This window comes from Sebastes umbrosus, chromosome 24 (assembly GCF_015220745.1).
Source record: "Sebastes umbrosus isolate fSebUmb1 chromosome 24, fSebUmb1.pri, whole genome shotgun sequence".
NCBI classification, from domain to species: Eukaryota; Metazoa; Chordata; class Actinopteri; order Perciformes; family Sebastidae; genus Sebastes; species Sebastes umbrosus.
Genome location: NC_051292.1, coordinates 14,653,310 through 14,670,686, shown reverse-complemented (window position 1 = coordinate 14,670,686; position 17,377 = coordinate 14,653,310). Strand labels below are relative to the sequence as shown.

General features: G+C 40.9%; 1 protein-coding gene across 8 annotated transcripts in view; it reads left to right on the top strand.

Moving 5' to 3' along the window:
- The first annotated feature begins 4,088 nt into the window (after positions 1–4,088).
- dmd (dystrophin) overlaps positions 4,089–17,377 on the top strand; it is a 309,740-nt gene continuing 296,451 nt past the window's right edge. For 7 of the 8 annotated variants that reach the window (XM_037762036.1, XM_037762033.1, XM_037762039.1 and 4 more), the window contains exon 1: positions 4,089–4,547. In XM_037762036.1, coding sequence (XP_037617964.1) covers positions 4,466–4,547 — 82 coding nt within the window. In that variant the 5' untranslated portion in view covers positions 4,089–4,465. The remainder of the gene's footprint in view (positions 4,548–17,377) is intronic. The other variant, XM_037762038.1, reaches the window with a different exon arrangement.

The window sequence follows — 17,377 nt, the reverse complement described above, 5'->3', positions numbered from 1 at the left end:
CTTCTTAGGTTTAGGTAACAAAACTACAACTTCTGTAGGTTAAAAATAGACATTTTCGAATGAGAAAATGGGCAAAAAAAATAAAAGTTTAGGGAAAAACAGTGTGTTTAGGTTAAAATAACTACGAACACAAAGACCCCAGGGGGTCCCCAGACCCCACTTTGAGAATCACTGTCCTACAGCACGATTATTGAGTAGAGTAAGAGCTAATTTTATAGCACAGCTGATGAACCGGAAACTCCAGCAGTGAAATGGTTTCTCTGCTACCCTTACAGCTGCCAAAAACCTCCAGGAGAGTCCGAGGTCGGTTTCAGGAGCAGCACGCCCTGTCAGCCTGGATTAGCTCTCATAAGTACACCTGACGTCTGCCACACTCAACATCTGTGTCATTTAGCATCAAACACACTATCACTATCAGGGGTGTATGAATGATCTGATAAAAACATAGAATAGTACACTGGATAAATACCTCTTGCTCCATTTAGTTTTTTACAATCAACTTCAGCTCCTTTGTTGTTTACTCATCCCTGGGGAGATGTCTCCAGAAAACATCTTTCCAAGACTCCCAGGCCTAGTTTATAGCAGAGAACCCTACTGTACTCTTTAACCTGTGCTTATACTGCCCTCTGCTGGACGTATTCTGCCATGACTACCCACAGCCAAATCCACTGACTCAGCAGCTTTTCAGTATATATACTGTGTTCACATGAGAAAAAATCACAAAATGAAGTATACTCATAAGTGTCAGTATACAGACACTCGACAACACGGAAAAGAAATGGAAGCTCTCACAGCTGTGCAAATTAAATCAGTTGCAAAAGATTGACAGCTCCAGAAAGATGTAATAAAAATAAATAATAAATCTTTAGAAAGACGTTTTGCTTTCTCTTGGTGAAGTTATACTTCACGACAAGCTATGACATAGTTGGTACCAATGGGTTCCTTAGGTTTTTCTAGTTTTATATGATGGCATAATATGTATTTGTCGCAGTGTATAATCTGTTATATATATATTTATGATATGTAAAATAAATCAAATCAAATAACATATAAAACTTGACTATTTAGTTATTTGGTTAATAACAATGCTTTATGGTCATTTCTGTATCCCCTTCATCAAATAGAGAAGAATCACCACTTTCCTACATATTGGGGTTCAATCAGAAAAATACACACTGAAAGAATAACTTATTAAAGGAACAGTGTGCAGCATTTAGGGGGATCTGTTGACAGAAATGGAATAAAATATTAATAGGTATGTATTCTTCAGTGTATAATCACCTGAAAATAAGAATCATTGCGTTTCCGTTACCTTAGAACCGTTTACACAAAGAGTATAGAAACAACGACACTTTGGAGGCGTATTATATTTATAATATTTATTGTTCAACACAGGCCATTTCAGTAGAGTATGACAACAGAATAGAAATGATTTTGTTTTACTTTCCGGTAGTCATAGTTGTAAGTATAGCTGAGGTATAAGACTCGTGAACTTTGAGTATACAACAAGTTTACATCTAACTTGTATTTTGGAACTTAAAAGCAACACGTTCTAACATGCTGTAAAACTGAATGAAACGTCACGTTGAACAACAATACTACAACTTCTTTAGGTTTATGCAACAATACTACAACTTCTTCAGGTTTAGGCAACAAAACTACAACTTCTTAGGTTTAGGCAACAAAACTACAACTTCTTTAGGTTAAAAATAGAAATTATTTTGTTTTACTTTCCGGTAGTCATAGTTGTAAGTATAGTTTAGGTATAAAACTCGTGAACTTTGAGTATACAACTAGTTTACATCTAACTCGTATTTTGTACTGCAACTACAAATGAACTCACTGCTATATAGTTTACTAGTAATATACTTCTAGCCCACTTTTTAGTTAATGAAAGTATACTTTAAAGTATACTCTCAGTAAATGAATAGTTTAATAGTTTTAATACTGTAAATGTAATGAGTTTACTTCATGTCAACATCAACAAGTGGAGAAGCTGAACGACAAAAGCTATCCCCAGCAGCCCCCCCACCCTCCTCTCCCGCTCCTGTCCAGACTAGACCGTCCAGCCGGCGGCTGCTTAGGATGCCAGTCTGTGCCGAGGTTTCTGTTTTTGGAACATTCACATGCAGTAACCCAGCAGGCTCTGGTATACTAGTGAGTAATATAGCTGGGAGTCTGTGGGCCCAGAGCCGCGCCTGGATCCATCACACCATCAGATCTAATTATAGCAACTCTCAAGGCTCAGAAAATGCGTAGTGCGTCGTGCGTAATGGAGCCATTACAGTAACCAAGTCCTACTTTTGGATAGCCAGGAAATCCAAAGTGGCTATATCAGTTTATCAGCAGATCTAATATTAGTGAGTGCGTAACGGTGCTGCCATCTAACCACAGTGGGCAGGAGAGGAACAACAAAGAAAAACACTTCCCTAAATAAGTTAGAACACAGTAATTCCAGCAGCACAAACCCCTTTAATGTGTTTTATATTTATTCATTATTTTTAAATAACACAGTGTCACAGAAATCCAACCGTATTCCTCCAAATACTGCACTTTATGAGTGGGAAAACTAATCTTTCAATTAAGAGCTGATAATCAGGGAATTGAGACATATGTTAAACTGTTCTTTTTTTTTTAGTATAGTTCGGGTTGAGCTTATGCTTCAATTTATGTTGATGGCCTTAGTCTACAATGACATCATATTTATATGAAAATAACAAAGCTGCATTTTTTTGTTTGCAATAATTACTGTAGAAGACCTTTTCTTTCAGTTAAGATTTGACAATGAAGAAGAGTTTATGTTCCTTATGGAAGCCATACTTTTGTTAAGGCAAACATTTGTTAACTTATTTTTGCCAAATAAATGAAAAGCATGTTAAAATCAGAACATGACCTCCTCGCTGTAACATAAATGTACCGAACCGAACCGAAAACTGTGACCCCAAAACCGTGATATGAACCGAACCGTGAATTTTGTGAACCGTTCCACCCCTAATATATATATATATATATAAAAATAAATGTAGCCATTAATTAATTAATTGATAAAATGTGACATAAATTGATATTTCTGTTTTAATTTTCTTCTTTATTAATTTATCTTTGAATTTATTCCCCCATTTATTTGCTCTTCTGTTTCATTTTCCCTTTTATTTATTTATGTAGTTAGTTTTTTAATTTCTAAATGTATTCATATATTTTTGCATTATTATTTATTATTTATTTTTTGCATTTATTACATATATAATTTTAAATGTATTTTTTACTTACCTATTTATGCACGATTTTCCCTTTGCATTTCAACCCCGACTGTATTTATTTCCCCAAACATATTTATTGTTTAGCATGGGTCATATATATATATTAGAATATCAGTTTCTATTTACAGTAAAGTTCATCCATCTCTCCGTGTTGCTCAAACATCTGTGACCCAAATATCCATGAACATCAGAGTGCTCAGTAACCTACTAAACTCATGTGGGTTATGGGGTTAATCGTGATGCTTGAATAGAAATAGAAATAGAAATAGAAAGCTTTATTGTCATTGTATTAAATACAACGGGAATCACAGTTGCCACTTCTGGTCAGTGCTTTAAAACAAATACTTGACAAGACTAAAACGGGGCAGATAAAACATATAACAGGTAAAAACACACACACACAGTTATAAAGCAAATAAAACAGGTAAAATAGATGTAATAAATAAATATAAACAGAAGTGTTACACTAGAAGTATAAAATATAAAAATTAATGTAAACAGAGGTAATTGGTATAGTATGTCGAACAATTTGATGAAAAAAGTCATGGTATAGTATGTCGAAAAATGTCATGATAAAAAAGTCATAGTATAGTATGTAAAAAAAAATTCATATTAAAGCATGTCGAAAAAAAGTAATGTTATGATATGTCAAAATATTTGATGAAAGAAGTCATAGTATAGTATGTCGAAAAAAGTCAGTAGTTTAGTAGATGTAATAAATAAAATGTAAACAAAGTTGCACATCAAAGGATGTGAAATGTGTCTAATTGGTTGTGGTCTGTCACGTGACCACCACTCACTCCGAGGTCAAAGTTCACTCCGTGGTTGTCTCACCTTGATTTTGCCGCCTCTTCCCACAGTGCGTAAAATACGCGTCCACTGCTGCATCCGTTGGGTGTCGAGTTTTACGCATGGCGTCCCAGAGACCACCTCCTAGCATCCTACTATTTCGAGGTGGGAATGCTCCGACACCCAGCACCCCCCCTGGACACCTGCTCCAGTCCGTCTCCCTCCTGTCCCTGTCTGACAGACAGACACACAGACCCGGTCCTTCTCCTCCTCCTGCTGCGTCCTGCTCTGTCTCCACCGGAGCTCGGTTCTCGTGTCTGGATTTGTACTTTGGGTGTCTTCTCCTCCGTCCTGGTCGGTTTAACCTGTCAGTTTAGTCACCCCCCAACTTTCTACACCCGGTTGCCCTGATAACAATGGCGGAGGCTGTGCGCCCCGAGGACTACTGCGACGAGCCGGTGGAGGACGAGTTTGGAGAGATCATCAAGTGTCGATCTGGTAGGACATCAAAGTTTCTCCACTGTGTTTCTGTGTGTGTGAGAGAGTTCAGGGATGTTAGTGGAGCAGATAACATGAATTTTTCAGTCAAATCGTGCAAATAGTGAAACAAGCACCAAATTTGGCATGGTGGTTGCCAAGGGCGTCACTAAGCAACTATAAACGACTGACCACTTGAAAATCCAAGATGGCGGCCATTTTTCACGATGGCCACCAAATTGACCCTGACGGTACGTGTCCACAGGCTCCGTCATTTCCACGCCCCCCATTCATTGTCTATGTAAGCAGCCGCGCAATGCATTGTGGTAGCGTGGCGTTGCGATTCGCGACGCCCGCTCCTCATTTGCATAAAGTTGAGGGCTAGTCTACTTTATGCAAATCACGGGCGTCCGACGCGACTCGCCGCCTCTCGAAACTCCCGATAATCTTTTAAAATAAACGTTGTCGATCCAAAATAAAGACAAATTCAGCAACTGTGTGGCTTATTTCTCGCCTCAAATGTTTTCAGAAACACATTTCAGTGAACTAATTTCGTGAAATAAGAGAAGAAAGTTTCCAAACGAGCCTTTCAGTTTGAAAGCTGGGAGCAGCAGCCCACGGCGGGAAAGCGTTCGTCCAATCAGGAGCCGAGTGCCTTGTTTCTAGGGGCAGCCCACCAAGCGTCCAATGTTGGGAAGCGTCGCGTCCCCTCGCGATAAAAAACGCCCCTGTGGACACGTACCATTATGGTACGTGTCCACAGGGGCGTTTTTTATCGCCGTTGGCTGCTGCTGCTGCTTACATAGACAATGAATGGGGAGCGTGGAAATGATGGAGCCTGTGGACACGTACTGTAATGGTTTCTCTCATTGAAATTCATCCAGTTGGTCAATTTGAGTGATCTTGGTGTCAAAGTATATGTTTTCTAGCATGCTGGATCTAATCTGGATAGTTTTGATCATTTTTAACTGCAATGTGGCCATCGTGAAAAATGGCTGCCATCATGGATTTTCAAATGGCCAGTGGTTTATATTTGTTCAGTGTCCCATCTTGAATCTTCATGCCAAATGTGGTGCTTGTATCACTATTTGCATGATTTTTCCACTATCCGCTCCGCTAATGTGTGTCTTTCTGTATATCGATCTGCGCACAGAGCGACTATATGCTTGTGTATGTGATATTAAAGACCCTGCTGAGGATGCTCAGTGCTATCTGACAACTCCTCAAACACCTCATATCACTAACTTTTCTATCAGACTGACACCTGTCACAGCAAAAAGCAGCTAGGAACTCTAGGATATGAATGATATGATATACTGTTGAAAAGTGAATAGTCTGCTGCATTGCACAAAGCTTGATTGTGTCCAGTCCGAGACGTCTGAGGGGATGTAGAAAGGTCCATCCATCCATCTTCAACCGCTTATCCGGGATCGGGTCGCGGGGGCAACAGCTCCAGCAGGGGACCCCAAACTTCCCTTTCCCGGGCCACATTAACCAGCTCTGACTGGGGGATACCGAGGCGTTCCCAGGCCAGAGTAGAGATATAATCTCTCCACCTAGTCCTGGGTCTTCCCCGTGGTCTCCTCCCAGCTGGTCGTGCCTGGAACACCTCCCAAGGGAGGCGCCCAGGAGGCATCCGTGCTAGATGCCCGAACCACCTCAACTGGCTCCTTTCGACGCAAAGGAGCAAGGACTCTACTCCGAGTCCCTCACGGATGACTGAGCTTCTTACCCTATCTCTAAGGGAGACGCCAGCCACCCTCCTGAGGAAACCCATTTCGGCCGCTTGCACCCGCGACCTCGTTCTTTCGGTCATGACCCAACCCTCATGACCATAGGTGAGAGTAGGAACGAAGATTGAACGGTAGATCGAGAGCTTTGCCTTCCGGCTCAGCTCTCTTTTCGTCACAACGGTGCGGTAAAGCGAATGCAATACCGCCCCTGCTGCTCCGATTCTCCGACCAATCTCACGTTCCATCGTCCCCTCACTCGCGAACAAGACCCCGAGATACTTAAACTCCTTCACTTGGGGTAAGGACTCATTCCCTACCCGGAGTAGGCAATCCACCGGTTTCCTGCTGAGAACCATGGCCTCAGATTTAGAGGTGCTGATTCTCATCCCGACTGCGTCACACTCGGCTGCGAACCGATCCAGTGAGTGCTGGAGGTCGCAGACCGATGATGCCAACAGGACCACATCATCTGCAAAAAGCAGCGATGAGATCCTCAGCACACCGATCTGCAAACCCTCCTCCACCCGACTACGCCTCGATATCCTGTCCATGAATATCACGAACAGGATTGGTGACAAAGCGCAGCCCTGGCGGAGGCCAACCCTCACCGGAAACGAGTCCGACTTACTGCCGAGGATCCGAACACAGCTCTCGCTTTGGGCGTACAGGGATTGGATGGCCCTGAGAAGTGCCCCCAGATGTAGAAAGGCCTCTTTACAAATAGATGTTGTTTTGTATGAAGGGTTTGCTTTGTTATGGAGGACGGAACATGCCAAAATAAAAAAAAAAATGAATGAATAAATAAATGACTTAATAGATAAATATATATATGTCATTAAATGTAGCGAAAATAAGATTAAAATTAAATGTAGCCATTAATTAATGAATTGATAAAATGTGACATGAATTGATATTTCTGTTTTAATGTGCTTCTTTATTCATTTATCTTTGAATTAATTCCCCCATTTATTTACTCGTCTGTTTAATTCTCCCTTTTATTTATTTATGTATTTATTTTTTTTAATTTCTAAATGTATTTATTTATTTTTGCATTATTATTTATTATTTATTTTTTGCATTTATTTTATATCTATTTTAAAATGTATTTTTTGACTTACTTATTCATGCACCATTTTGCCTTTGCATTTCAACCCTGACTGTATTTATTTCCCCAAACATACATACATTTAATAATAAGTATGAAATAAATAGAAAATAAATAAATAAATAAAAAATATATATATATTTTATTATTATTATTTTTGCTACATTTAATGACATAGTTGAGTCATTTATTTATTTATTCATTTATGTTTTATTTTAGCAAGTTCCGTCCATATTTTGTAGGCCTACATGGAGAACAAAACGCTGTACAATGGTTCAACCAGACTGACAACTGGTGTCTGAATTATACTGTTTCTATCTGTTAAAATAGCCGTTATTGACGGACAGAAGAAGAACATCAATATAACAGCTTATTCCAAACTTTCGAACTCTTTTTGAGCTTCTATAGCCTCCATATCTAGACTGTTGATTGCTGTAGTTGTGATGGAGGAGCTGGTCAAAGTGAGAGTGGTACTGTACAGTGCACCATCTGTGACAGATGTAATTATAATGAAGTGTGATCAGACTGAAGGGAGGTGAGTGTGTCAACGCAGGTTTCCATTATTTTCAAAGCTTTAAATTAAGTGTATATATATGAACACTGCTGTGTCTGTATACATGTTATTCCACCTATCTTCATTTGATATATATATATTTTTTGTGAATGCTAAAGGTGCAAAGTGCAGGCTACTTTTAGACATCGCTGCATTGCATTGCAAATGTGACCGTGGCTAAGACCCTTTCCAGCCTCTATATCACAATGTTGTCTGTGCTAGTGTTTCTGAAAATTTGAACTGCATTTCCCATGAGCACTCTTGCTCTTGCAAAGGGGTTGTTGACACAAGGAATTATCAAATCTAAAAACAGCTGATGCCTGTGACCTTGTTGAGAATGTTTTTCTTGAGTTGCTGCTTGTTGTAGAGGACACACAGTGAAGTATTTGCAATCATGTATGAGAGCTATGAAGGCTATAAGATGTCAAATATGAGCAATTCACGGCAGCCTTGTTTAGTCCGGACTAAACCCTGGAGCGTTTACCCCCTTGGTGCAGTTTAACGCTAGATTCAAACTGTGGTGCCACTCGAGGTGGTCTCGGCTGTCAAGTGAACTCTGGAGCGGTTCATTTCTGGTGTGACCACCGTTCGAACCAATCGTGAACCATTTGTGTCATTTCATTGGTTAAAAAAACAACGTTTAATTTTCTTATTCTGGTGACTGGTGAACTAGTAGCTTATTTGCGCGTTTGCTTTCACTGAATTTGATGAATTTACTGTCATCAGACCACTAATGAGAACGAAAAAGTAGTATACTTCAGGTTTAGTTTATGAAGTAAACTTAAGTTCAAGTATATTTCCCAAGTATACTTTATGTATAAAGTGTACTAATATCAATGTACTAGTAATATACTTGTACGTGTACCACTTCAATACTTCTTGGGACTAAATTGGCACACTTTTTAGTTGACAAAAGTATACTTTCAAGTGTAAGAATATTAGTTATTAATTTGAGTACACAACTAGTTTACATCTTGTTCATGACATTTTTTTGTGTGAAATGTAGGATAATTTGTCTCTTTGGGCCTCAAACAGTTTCAATTTTGGCATGTCCATTTTCAAAGGGGTCCCTTGACCTCTGACCTCCAGATGTGTGAATGTAAATGGGTTCTATGGGTACCCACGAGTCTCCCCTTTACAGACATGCCCACTTTATGATAATCACATGCAGTTTGGGCAAGTCATAGTCAAGTCAGCACACTGACACACTGACAGCTGTTGTTGCCTGTTGGGCTGCAGTTTGCCATGTTATGATTTGAGCATATTGTTTTATGCTAAATGCAGTACCTGTGAGGGTTTCTGGACAATATCTGTCATTGTTTTGTGTTGTTAAATGATTTCCAGTAATAAATATGTACACACATTTGCATAAAGCAGCATATTTGCCCACTCCCATGTTGATAAGAGTATTAAATAATTGAAAAATCGTCCTTTTTAAGGTGCATTTCTAACAGATAAATAATGTGTGATTAATTTGCAATTGATCGCGATTAACTATGGACAATCATGTGACTAATTGTGATTAAATATTTGAATCGATTGACAGCCCTATTTTGAAGTAAAATCTTCCTCTGAAATGTAACTACAGCTGTCAGGTCAATGTTGTTGTATAAAAAGTACAATATTGCCCTCTGAAAAGTAGTGAAGTATCAAGTAGTAGAATATGGAAATACTTAACTATCTCAAAATTGTACTTTTGTAAATGTACTTAGTTATTTTCCGTCACTGATTATTGCCATAAATCAATCATCAACCAACATGAATGCGTGCAATATAAAACTGCTGCCACTCCCTGTGATGTGATGATGGCTATTTGTATGTCTTGTGTACACTGTGTGACACATTGGGTACACTTAATTCACACACAACATCTCCTGTACTGTCCTTGTAACCCCTGAACTATCATCCAGTTGGTTTAGCCCGGGCTTCGCCTGGCTGCATTTAAAGTCAACAGTACAGTACAACATTTATAGAGCTAAATCGGGACAAATATGTTTCCGTGCTAACTTGCCACCTAGCCCGACTCGGGGCTAAAAATGTCCCGGGTGAGTGTTGTGTTGTTTGTGTGATGTGTGACCATGACACTGAGTGTCTCGCAGCGTGCTGCTGAGATGAGTTAGAGGCCGTAGAGGGTTTATTTCCTGTCGTAGCTGCTTGTAAATACTGGATGACCTGGAATGGTCCACTGGGCGGTGAGACAGACAGACTGAGACGGACAGATGGACAGTAGGGTCAAGTTTTTTTTTTATGGAGACAGGTAGCCTCTCCTCTGTGAGTCTGTCCGGGTAAATAACGTTTTTTCCTTGAGTGACCTGTTTAAATATAGCTTCAATGAACAAATAAAGCCCCCCCCCTCTCTCTCTCTCTCTCACTCTCTCTTGTCTCTGTGTGTCTCTCGCCCACCCCCCCACGGTACAGCTGGTGGGTCATCTCATGCTGGAAATAGCGGTCAGCTGGCCTGACGGACGGCTGTTGCGCGGTGTCAGATAGCCTAGTTTGGGAGGTTGCCATGCCCCCGCCTTCTCTCTATCTTCTCTTTCCATCTCTCACCCCTTCCTCCCTTCCCAACCTCCCTCTTCCATTTCTTTCCCGACACCCTCTTTCTCTGCCTTCCAGTATATTTACATCTCCCTCTTCCTGTTTGCTCCCTAACATCAGCGTCTTTTTATGTCCCTTTTTGCATTCCTTCTCAGTGAAGCATCTTGCTTTTTTCATGTGCCCTCCTCTCCTCTCATCTCCCTCCCCCTCCCCTGTGTCATATTTGACCACCCAAGTTGTTGCTCATTGCATGGACTGTCTGTCAGTAGCTAAATCTAGCTGTCTGTCTCTGTTCTGTATAGGCAACACTCCAGATATTTGACATACCTTATACTGTGCCACGGTTAGCACTGTCGCCCCACGGTCAACCCCGCTTGGGTCCCTTCTGTGTGGAGTTTGCATTTTCTCCCCGTATTAGCGTGGGTTTGCTCCGGGTGCTCAGGTTTCCCCCCACAGTCCAAAGACATGCAGGTTGATTGTTGACTCTAAATGTTCTGTAGTTTTGAATGTGTGCGTGAATGGTTGTCTGTCTCTATGTGTCAGCCCTGTGATAGTCTGGAGACCTGTCCAGGATGCACCCCGCCTTCGCCCAATGTCAGGTTGGATAATGGATTTGATAATTACAGATGATGGACGAATGAATGAATACTGTGAATGTATCCATGAAAACTAGGGATGCATGATATGGATTTACGATAACCGATTATTACCTGCTTCTCAAAAAGCCGATACCAAAAAGATCATTTAAATCTTTGTATTTTCAAAAAAAGTTCATGACCTACAGTTTGTGCACACCTGAGGGTGAGAAAGGCTAACGTGTAGTGAGCAAAAATGATTTAATATTCTGTAGCTCTGACCGAACCAAATCTAACAGACATCATTGTCGAAAAAAAAAAACTTTTAATTTTTTAGTACATCCAAAAACTTGCATTGCAAATTGCAATCGTATTGTCTTCCTCTGAAACTGTGAAAAACATCCACACCGGCGATGTCATGTTTGCTCTCTCTTGTCAGTGTGCTACGCTTGTTCTTCTTCTTCTCTGTATAGTATATAAACATACAATTGAATTGAATAGATCGGCCCAATTGTCACAGATACCCGATCCACCTAACTGAGTCAGTATTGGCCCGATATCTGATCCGGTATTGGTGCATCCCTGCTAAATCCTGATTAGTGCAAGAGACGTGTTCCATCACCTTTTACCAATTCCCTCAAATGTTTTCTCCACAAAGGTTCCCGCACACTGTCAGCATTAACTTCATTGTAAAAGTGCTGACAGTGTGCAGGAGGTCACTACCTCCTTCTGCACCTGTCTACCAGCTGTGCTTTACAACACTCACTCTATAAAGATTCACAAAGTCTTCACAATACATCAGCAACACAACAGAAAATTTCAACTTCCCAAAATCAGTTGAAAACATATTTAAAATAATAATAGTTGTTGTTTTTTTTTACATGTTTGTAATTGTTACCATTAATTTTCTAAGCAATGCATTCATTTTTTCTTTGTGATGTTTATTCACAATAGATGGAGACAGTTTTTCCTCGGCTCTGCATTTTTCAGTATGATTGGCAATTTGGTCCAATAAACCACCTCGAGCGACACAAAAGCATGCAGCCGATGACATGCTGCCCACTTGATTTATCCCTACTCCAGCCTGTGCGTGATGCCGCGGGGAGGGCGTGTGTACTTTTGTAGATTGGTTTTTAAAATTGTAGAATTGATCAACATTGACAACCTTTCATCGGGTGTGGGAGACTGCGTGTCCACGTGTATGTGTAGCCATGTCTGCCTTGTTATCACGCCCCGCAGCTCCATAACCGCTTCGCTATTACCCATCATTCGTTTGCCGAGGCCCAGACCTCTGGACGCCAATCCTGATTGGAGCAGACAGGCAGGTAAATCCAGGCGTTGCCGGGGACAACCGCACCCTAAGGACCCCTGTGTGATATGCAAAATAGTTGGTACACCTAGAAAAAGGACAGGGTTCTTCAGAGGGCTTGTAGTCAGGATAGAAAGCCGTCATGTTTGTCCAAAAAACATATCCTCTCCTCACTTCTGTTCACTTGACTTCACTTCTCTTCCTTTGACTTGACTTGTCTTCACAGATCTGAGTACAGTCACCGGTGTCTGGGGACAATTTAGTGCGACACCACTTAGAGCTCCCTACTTCCAGTTAATATCGGCCTTCACTTTGCATTTACAAAACAGCCATTCTGCACTGCAGAGTATGAAAAAGGACACATTTGAATAACAAATCAAACATTATTTCACCCTCCAGCTTCCACATCTTCAACAACCAAGGACAGAATAAATAAAGACCTGAACAGGCAAAGAACTAAAGAAACATGGAGGTAAATAGATAACTGAACAACTACCCTATAACAAACAGCATGCTGTGCTCTGAGCTGGCAGAAGAACAGCTGTACCTGTCGTGTTGAATACCAGCTCAGTGAAATGATGAAAATGAAGCATTACTCATTTTTCAAGCCTGACTGACGAATGCCATTCGGGAAATTCAATTTTGAAGTCGGTAGAATGCTCAATATAATAGGAACAGGCCCGTACAGGAATGAAAATCTAACTAAAAGTTGTACCAAATGCTGGGAAAAAAAGAGAGTGAACACAGAATCAGTTATAGCTCAGACGTACATTTACATTTTTCTATGATGACTCGTAGTAGATGTCAAATGATAAATATTTTCAGCAAATATGAATGAAACTATGTGTCAACTAGAGGAAAAGGAAGCAACATAAAACCAGTTGGAACTGGTAATACAGCTTATTTTTTAACAAAAACACACAAGCAGAACATAAACTGTAATATAAGCTGTACATAAACATAAAGGACTAAACAACCAGTGAAGTAATAACATTAAAAAAAAGGTATTAACGTGCGTCCTCAGTGATCAGCTTTAAGCGCAGGTGTGAACGCACTCAAGACGCATTGAGGACGCACTGAGATCGGATCTTTCAGACCACATTCAGAGGTGATCTGTGCCCCATATGGCCACATTCTTTTAGACGCAAATGTATCCTGGGCCACATTAGGGGCTCAAGCGCTGGGATCCGCGGGTGTTTGAGCTCCTCAGGTGAACAGACAGGCAGACGCCAGCGCTTGTCGGCAGGGAAACGTCCTCTGTGCTCTACTGTATCCTGTCGGTACAACTGTATTTTATTAAAATATATCTCATCTATAGGCTACATATCTACAGACTATCAGACTAGGCATGCAAAGTGCATTATTATCATACAGTCGGATTATGTATCGGTGTTTTGTTCCTCTGCTTTGCACGGAGCTGACATGCGACATGGAGGTCCAGACATCCCTCTCCCCAGCAACGTTTTCCAGCTCTTCCTGGGGCACCTCGAAGCATTCCCAGGCCAGACCAGATATATAATCCCTCCAGCGTGTTCTGGGTCTACCCAGGGGTCTCTTACCAGTTGGCCAAAAACCTCCAAAGGGAGGCGTCCAGGAAGCGCCGGACCACCTCAGCTGGCCCCTTTCGACGCGAAGGAGCAGCGTCTCTACTCCGAGTTCCCTCCAGATGTCTGAGCTCCTCACCCTATCTCTAAAGCTGAGCCCATCCACCCTACGGAGGAAGCTCATTTCGGCCGCTTGTATCCGCGATCTCATTCTTCCGGTCACTACCCAAAGCTCATGACCATAGGTGAGGGTTGGAACGTTTATTCACTAAAGAAAACTTATTAATATTATATTCCATTTCTGCCATTAGATAAATACTAGAAAGTCACAATTTACAGTCTAAAACTCAAACTTTAACTCCCAACTGTAAGTCAGTGGCTCTGCATGATCCAAGTAGTGACATTTATGGACAGAAGATGGCAGCAGAGGCAGCCGATGGCTTTCGCAACCGTCCTCAGAGAGGCTGTTGAGATGCTGGCAATGAAGATGAATGTGTGGGAACAGATCCGCCTGTTCTTGGGAGATTTGAGTCTGGCTCTGTATGAGAGAGAGACAGGTTGGGTTGACACAAACAGAGAGAGAGAGAGAGTGAGGACGGAGGGGGAAAACAAACACAAAACAAGAAAGATGGTAGAGAAGAAAGGCAGCTGTTGTTTTCTTGAGGGAAGAAAAGGGTGGGTGGTAAAACAAATGACTGAGTAGTGATGGATAGGAACCCACACAGTGTCTCTCAGTCAGGACAGAGCGGAGGGTTCAGTGTATGATCTGACCCACATGGAGTTTCTGGGTCACTACAGGCCAGAGGAGGAAGAGGCTGCGTGTGTTTGCGTGAGTGTAATGAATCTGGCTGTCGAAGGATCCCGAAGGAACTGCTCAATCAGACGCATGCACACGTCTGAGCATACAAAAAGCCTTTCTGGGTTAGTAGGAGTCACGCCAGGAAAAGTGGCTTTTTCAGAATCAGGTTGCACCCCATTCTCATGGAAGTGGGCCAACAGCTCGCAGCGGGGCGCACACTGATCAATCAGGTCGGAGGAAGAGCCACGCTGGGACGAAGTCTACCACAAAAAGTAATTCTCCTCGCACAGATTACCGTGCCTCACTGATGCCTCCATTATCATCAGGCAGTCGGCGTGGTGTCATCAGAGGACACCTCATCTGACTTTGATTTGTTCGTTGTCAAAACGGGGATCAGGTACCGGGTGGTAGGCGTGAATCCTGAAACTCAGGATCAGAATCCTCCTTGGGTTCGGATTAGTTGGGATTTTCAACTCGTCAAAAGTGAGGATCAATAGTCTTTGGTAACTTTTAAACAGGCAATGAAAGTGACAGAAATGAGTCTAAAAATGCAACAAAGAGCAGGATCAAAAAGGGTTTGAGGTGTTGTCTCTTGAACATAAATAAATCATAAAAAAAAAAGCATTTATTATTTGTACGAGTTAGATCAATAGGTAGGTCTGTTAAAAGTCCTCAGTCCTCCCACACGCAGAGACAGAGACAGAAAAAGACTCACAAGGCCAGCACCATCAAACGCAGAAGACAAAGAAATAAGATCAGCTCTACTTTGATCGCTACTTTGCTGCATCATTATCAGACACTCTGTGTATATATGTGTGTGCTGTGTGCTCCCGTACGTCTATCTTTGTGGGGACCAATTTGAGTTTTCAGACCTCGGAATGAGGACGTTTTGGCCGATCCTTGCTTTGGGACAAACCATCAAAGGGCCGTTTGAGGGGTGGTGCTCTGTTGGCTAAATTAAGGGTTAAGGCGTCGACAATGAACCGCACCTTCCCGGTTCAATTGTGGCTGGCAGGGACGCCTTAATTTTTAGGCCCCAGGGCTACGGACATTTTGGAGCTGGGCTATATGGAGAAAACAAAATATCACAATATTTTTGACCAAATACCGATTTCGATATTGCGACAATATTGTAGGGCTGACCATTGGTGCTTTTACAAAATATTTACACAATAAGATTTTTGATAAATGATCATCAGTAATGTGGATTTAATGACTAAGTGAGTAAATTTGAATAATAGAACAGCAAAAACAGTCTGGTGAGTTCAGAAAATGAGATCATTTTACTGTAATATAGCCTTTAAAACCAGGAAAAGACAACATTTATGCCATATTGCGATATATTTCGATATCCAAAATCTAAGATGATATCTAGTCTCATATCACGATATCGATATTATATCGATATATTGCCCAGCCGTACGATATGCCACGGCAACTGAAGGTTTTTGACCTACAACTGTGCAATTCGGACCATCATTATTTCTATAGATAATGCCCAAAAAGCTTAAAAACAAAACTTGCTATAATAATAATTTTATTATTTACACATACTCCACCTTCATCTGAACATTTAATTCTTCTGGCAACGTTTCAATCACTATCTCTCCCTCCTCTTTCCTGTCATCTCCCTACTGGGGACCAGCTGTTCTCTGACACTGTTCGCAGCTCCGAAAAGTAATGCACTATAATTGTATATAACCCACGTAATCAATATGTGACCAACAATGAAAATACTTCCACTAAATTGCAGCCCTAGCTAACGTGTTGCCTGGAAATAAGGCCTGTATATAAGCTTCATTGGATGTTTCTGCAACTGATAAATGGAGGAAAAGAGCCTGACATTTTCCGACGTAAATGTAGGAAATGCAAAATCTACTGATAGGAAGGAGGTGTTATTGAAGCGCTCACATGGTCTTTTTCTCATGCACACACATACACACACCTCAGATATTCTGAGACGCCGAGGCATTTTGAATTCTTGGAAAGAAATCACTGCAGGTTTTTTAGTTTAAGTGCTGAAGGATGCACTGGGAAAAGGCAGATGCAGCAGCCAGGAGTGCAGATGGAAGGTGATATCACTCTTTTAAATTACATTTTTCTACATCTTTCCCATCTCCGTCTATTTTACATCATTTATATAACTTAGCTTGTTATTTCCACGCAGGGTAGAAAGTCTGAAGTGAATAATCTGAGAAGCAGGTTGTATTACTTTAAGGCTTCCTACATCTTTCTACCACTATACCACAAATACATGAAAATATTTCACCATCACTGCCCTGCTTTATATCTGCACGTATTTTATTTTTTGGTAGCTTTTATTGTCTTTGTGACTTTTACCCTGTTGGCAAAGTCACTATCTGTCTTTTGTTTAAATATTTAATAGTCAGTAAGACACATTTTGCATTCTTATGTGTATATTTATGTTCACTGCAGAAAAAAAACAACTTTTTAAAAACCTTTTAGGGCATTGTATGCCTTGCAACACATCCTCATCAACAGTTTGGATGATATCTTACGAAAAGTTGTTTTTTGTGCGGTTTAGGGAACCAAAGTACTTGGTTAGGAAAAGATTATGATTTGGGTTTAAGCCTTTTGTCATTTAACACCGTATTCTCATTCCCAACTCATCACATGCAAACGTTGTGTTTAACGATGTGAATTCAAACAAAACTACTTGGTTATGTTTAGGAAA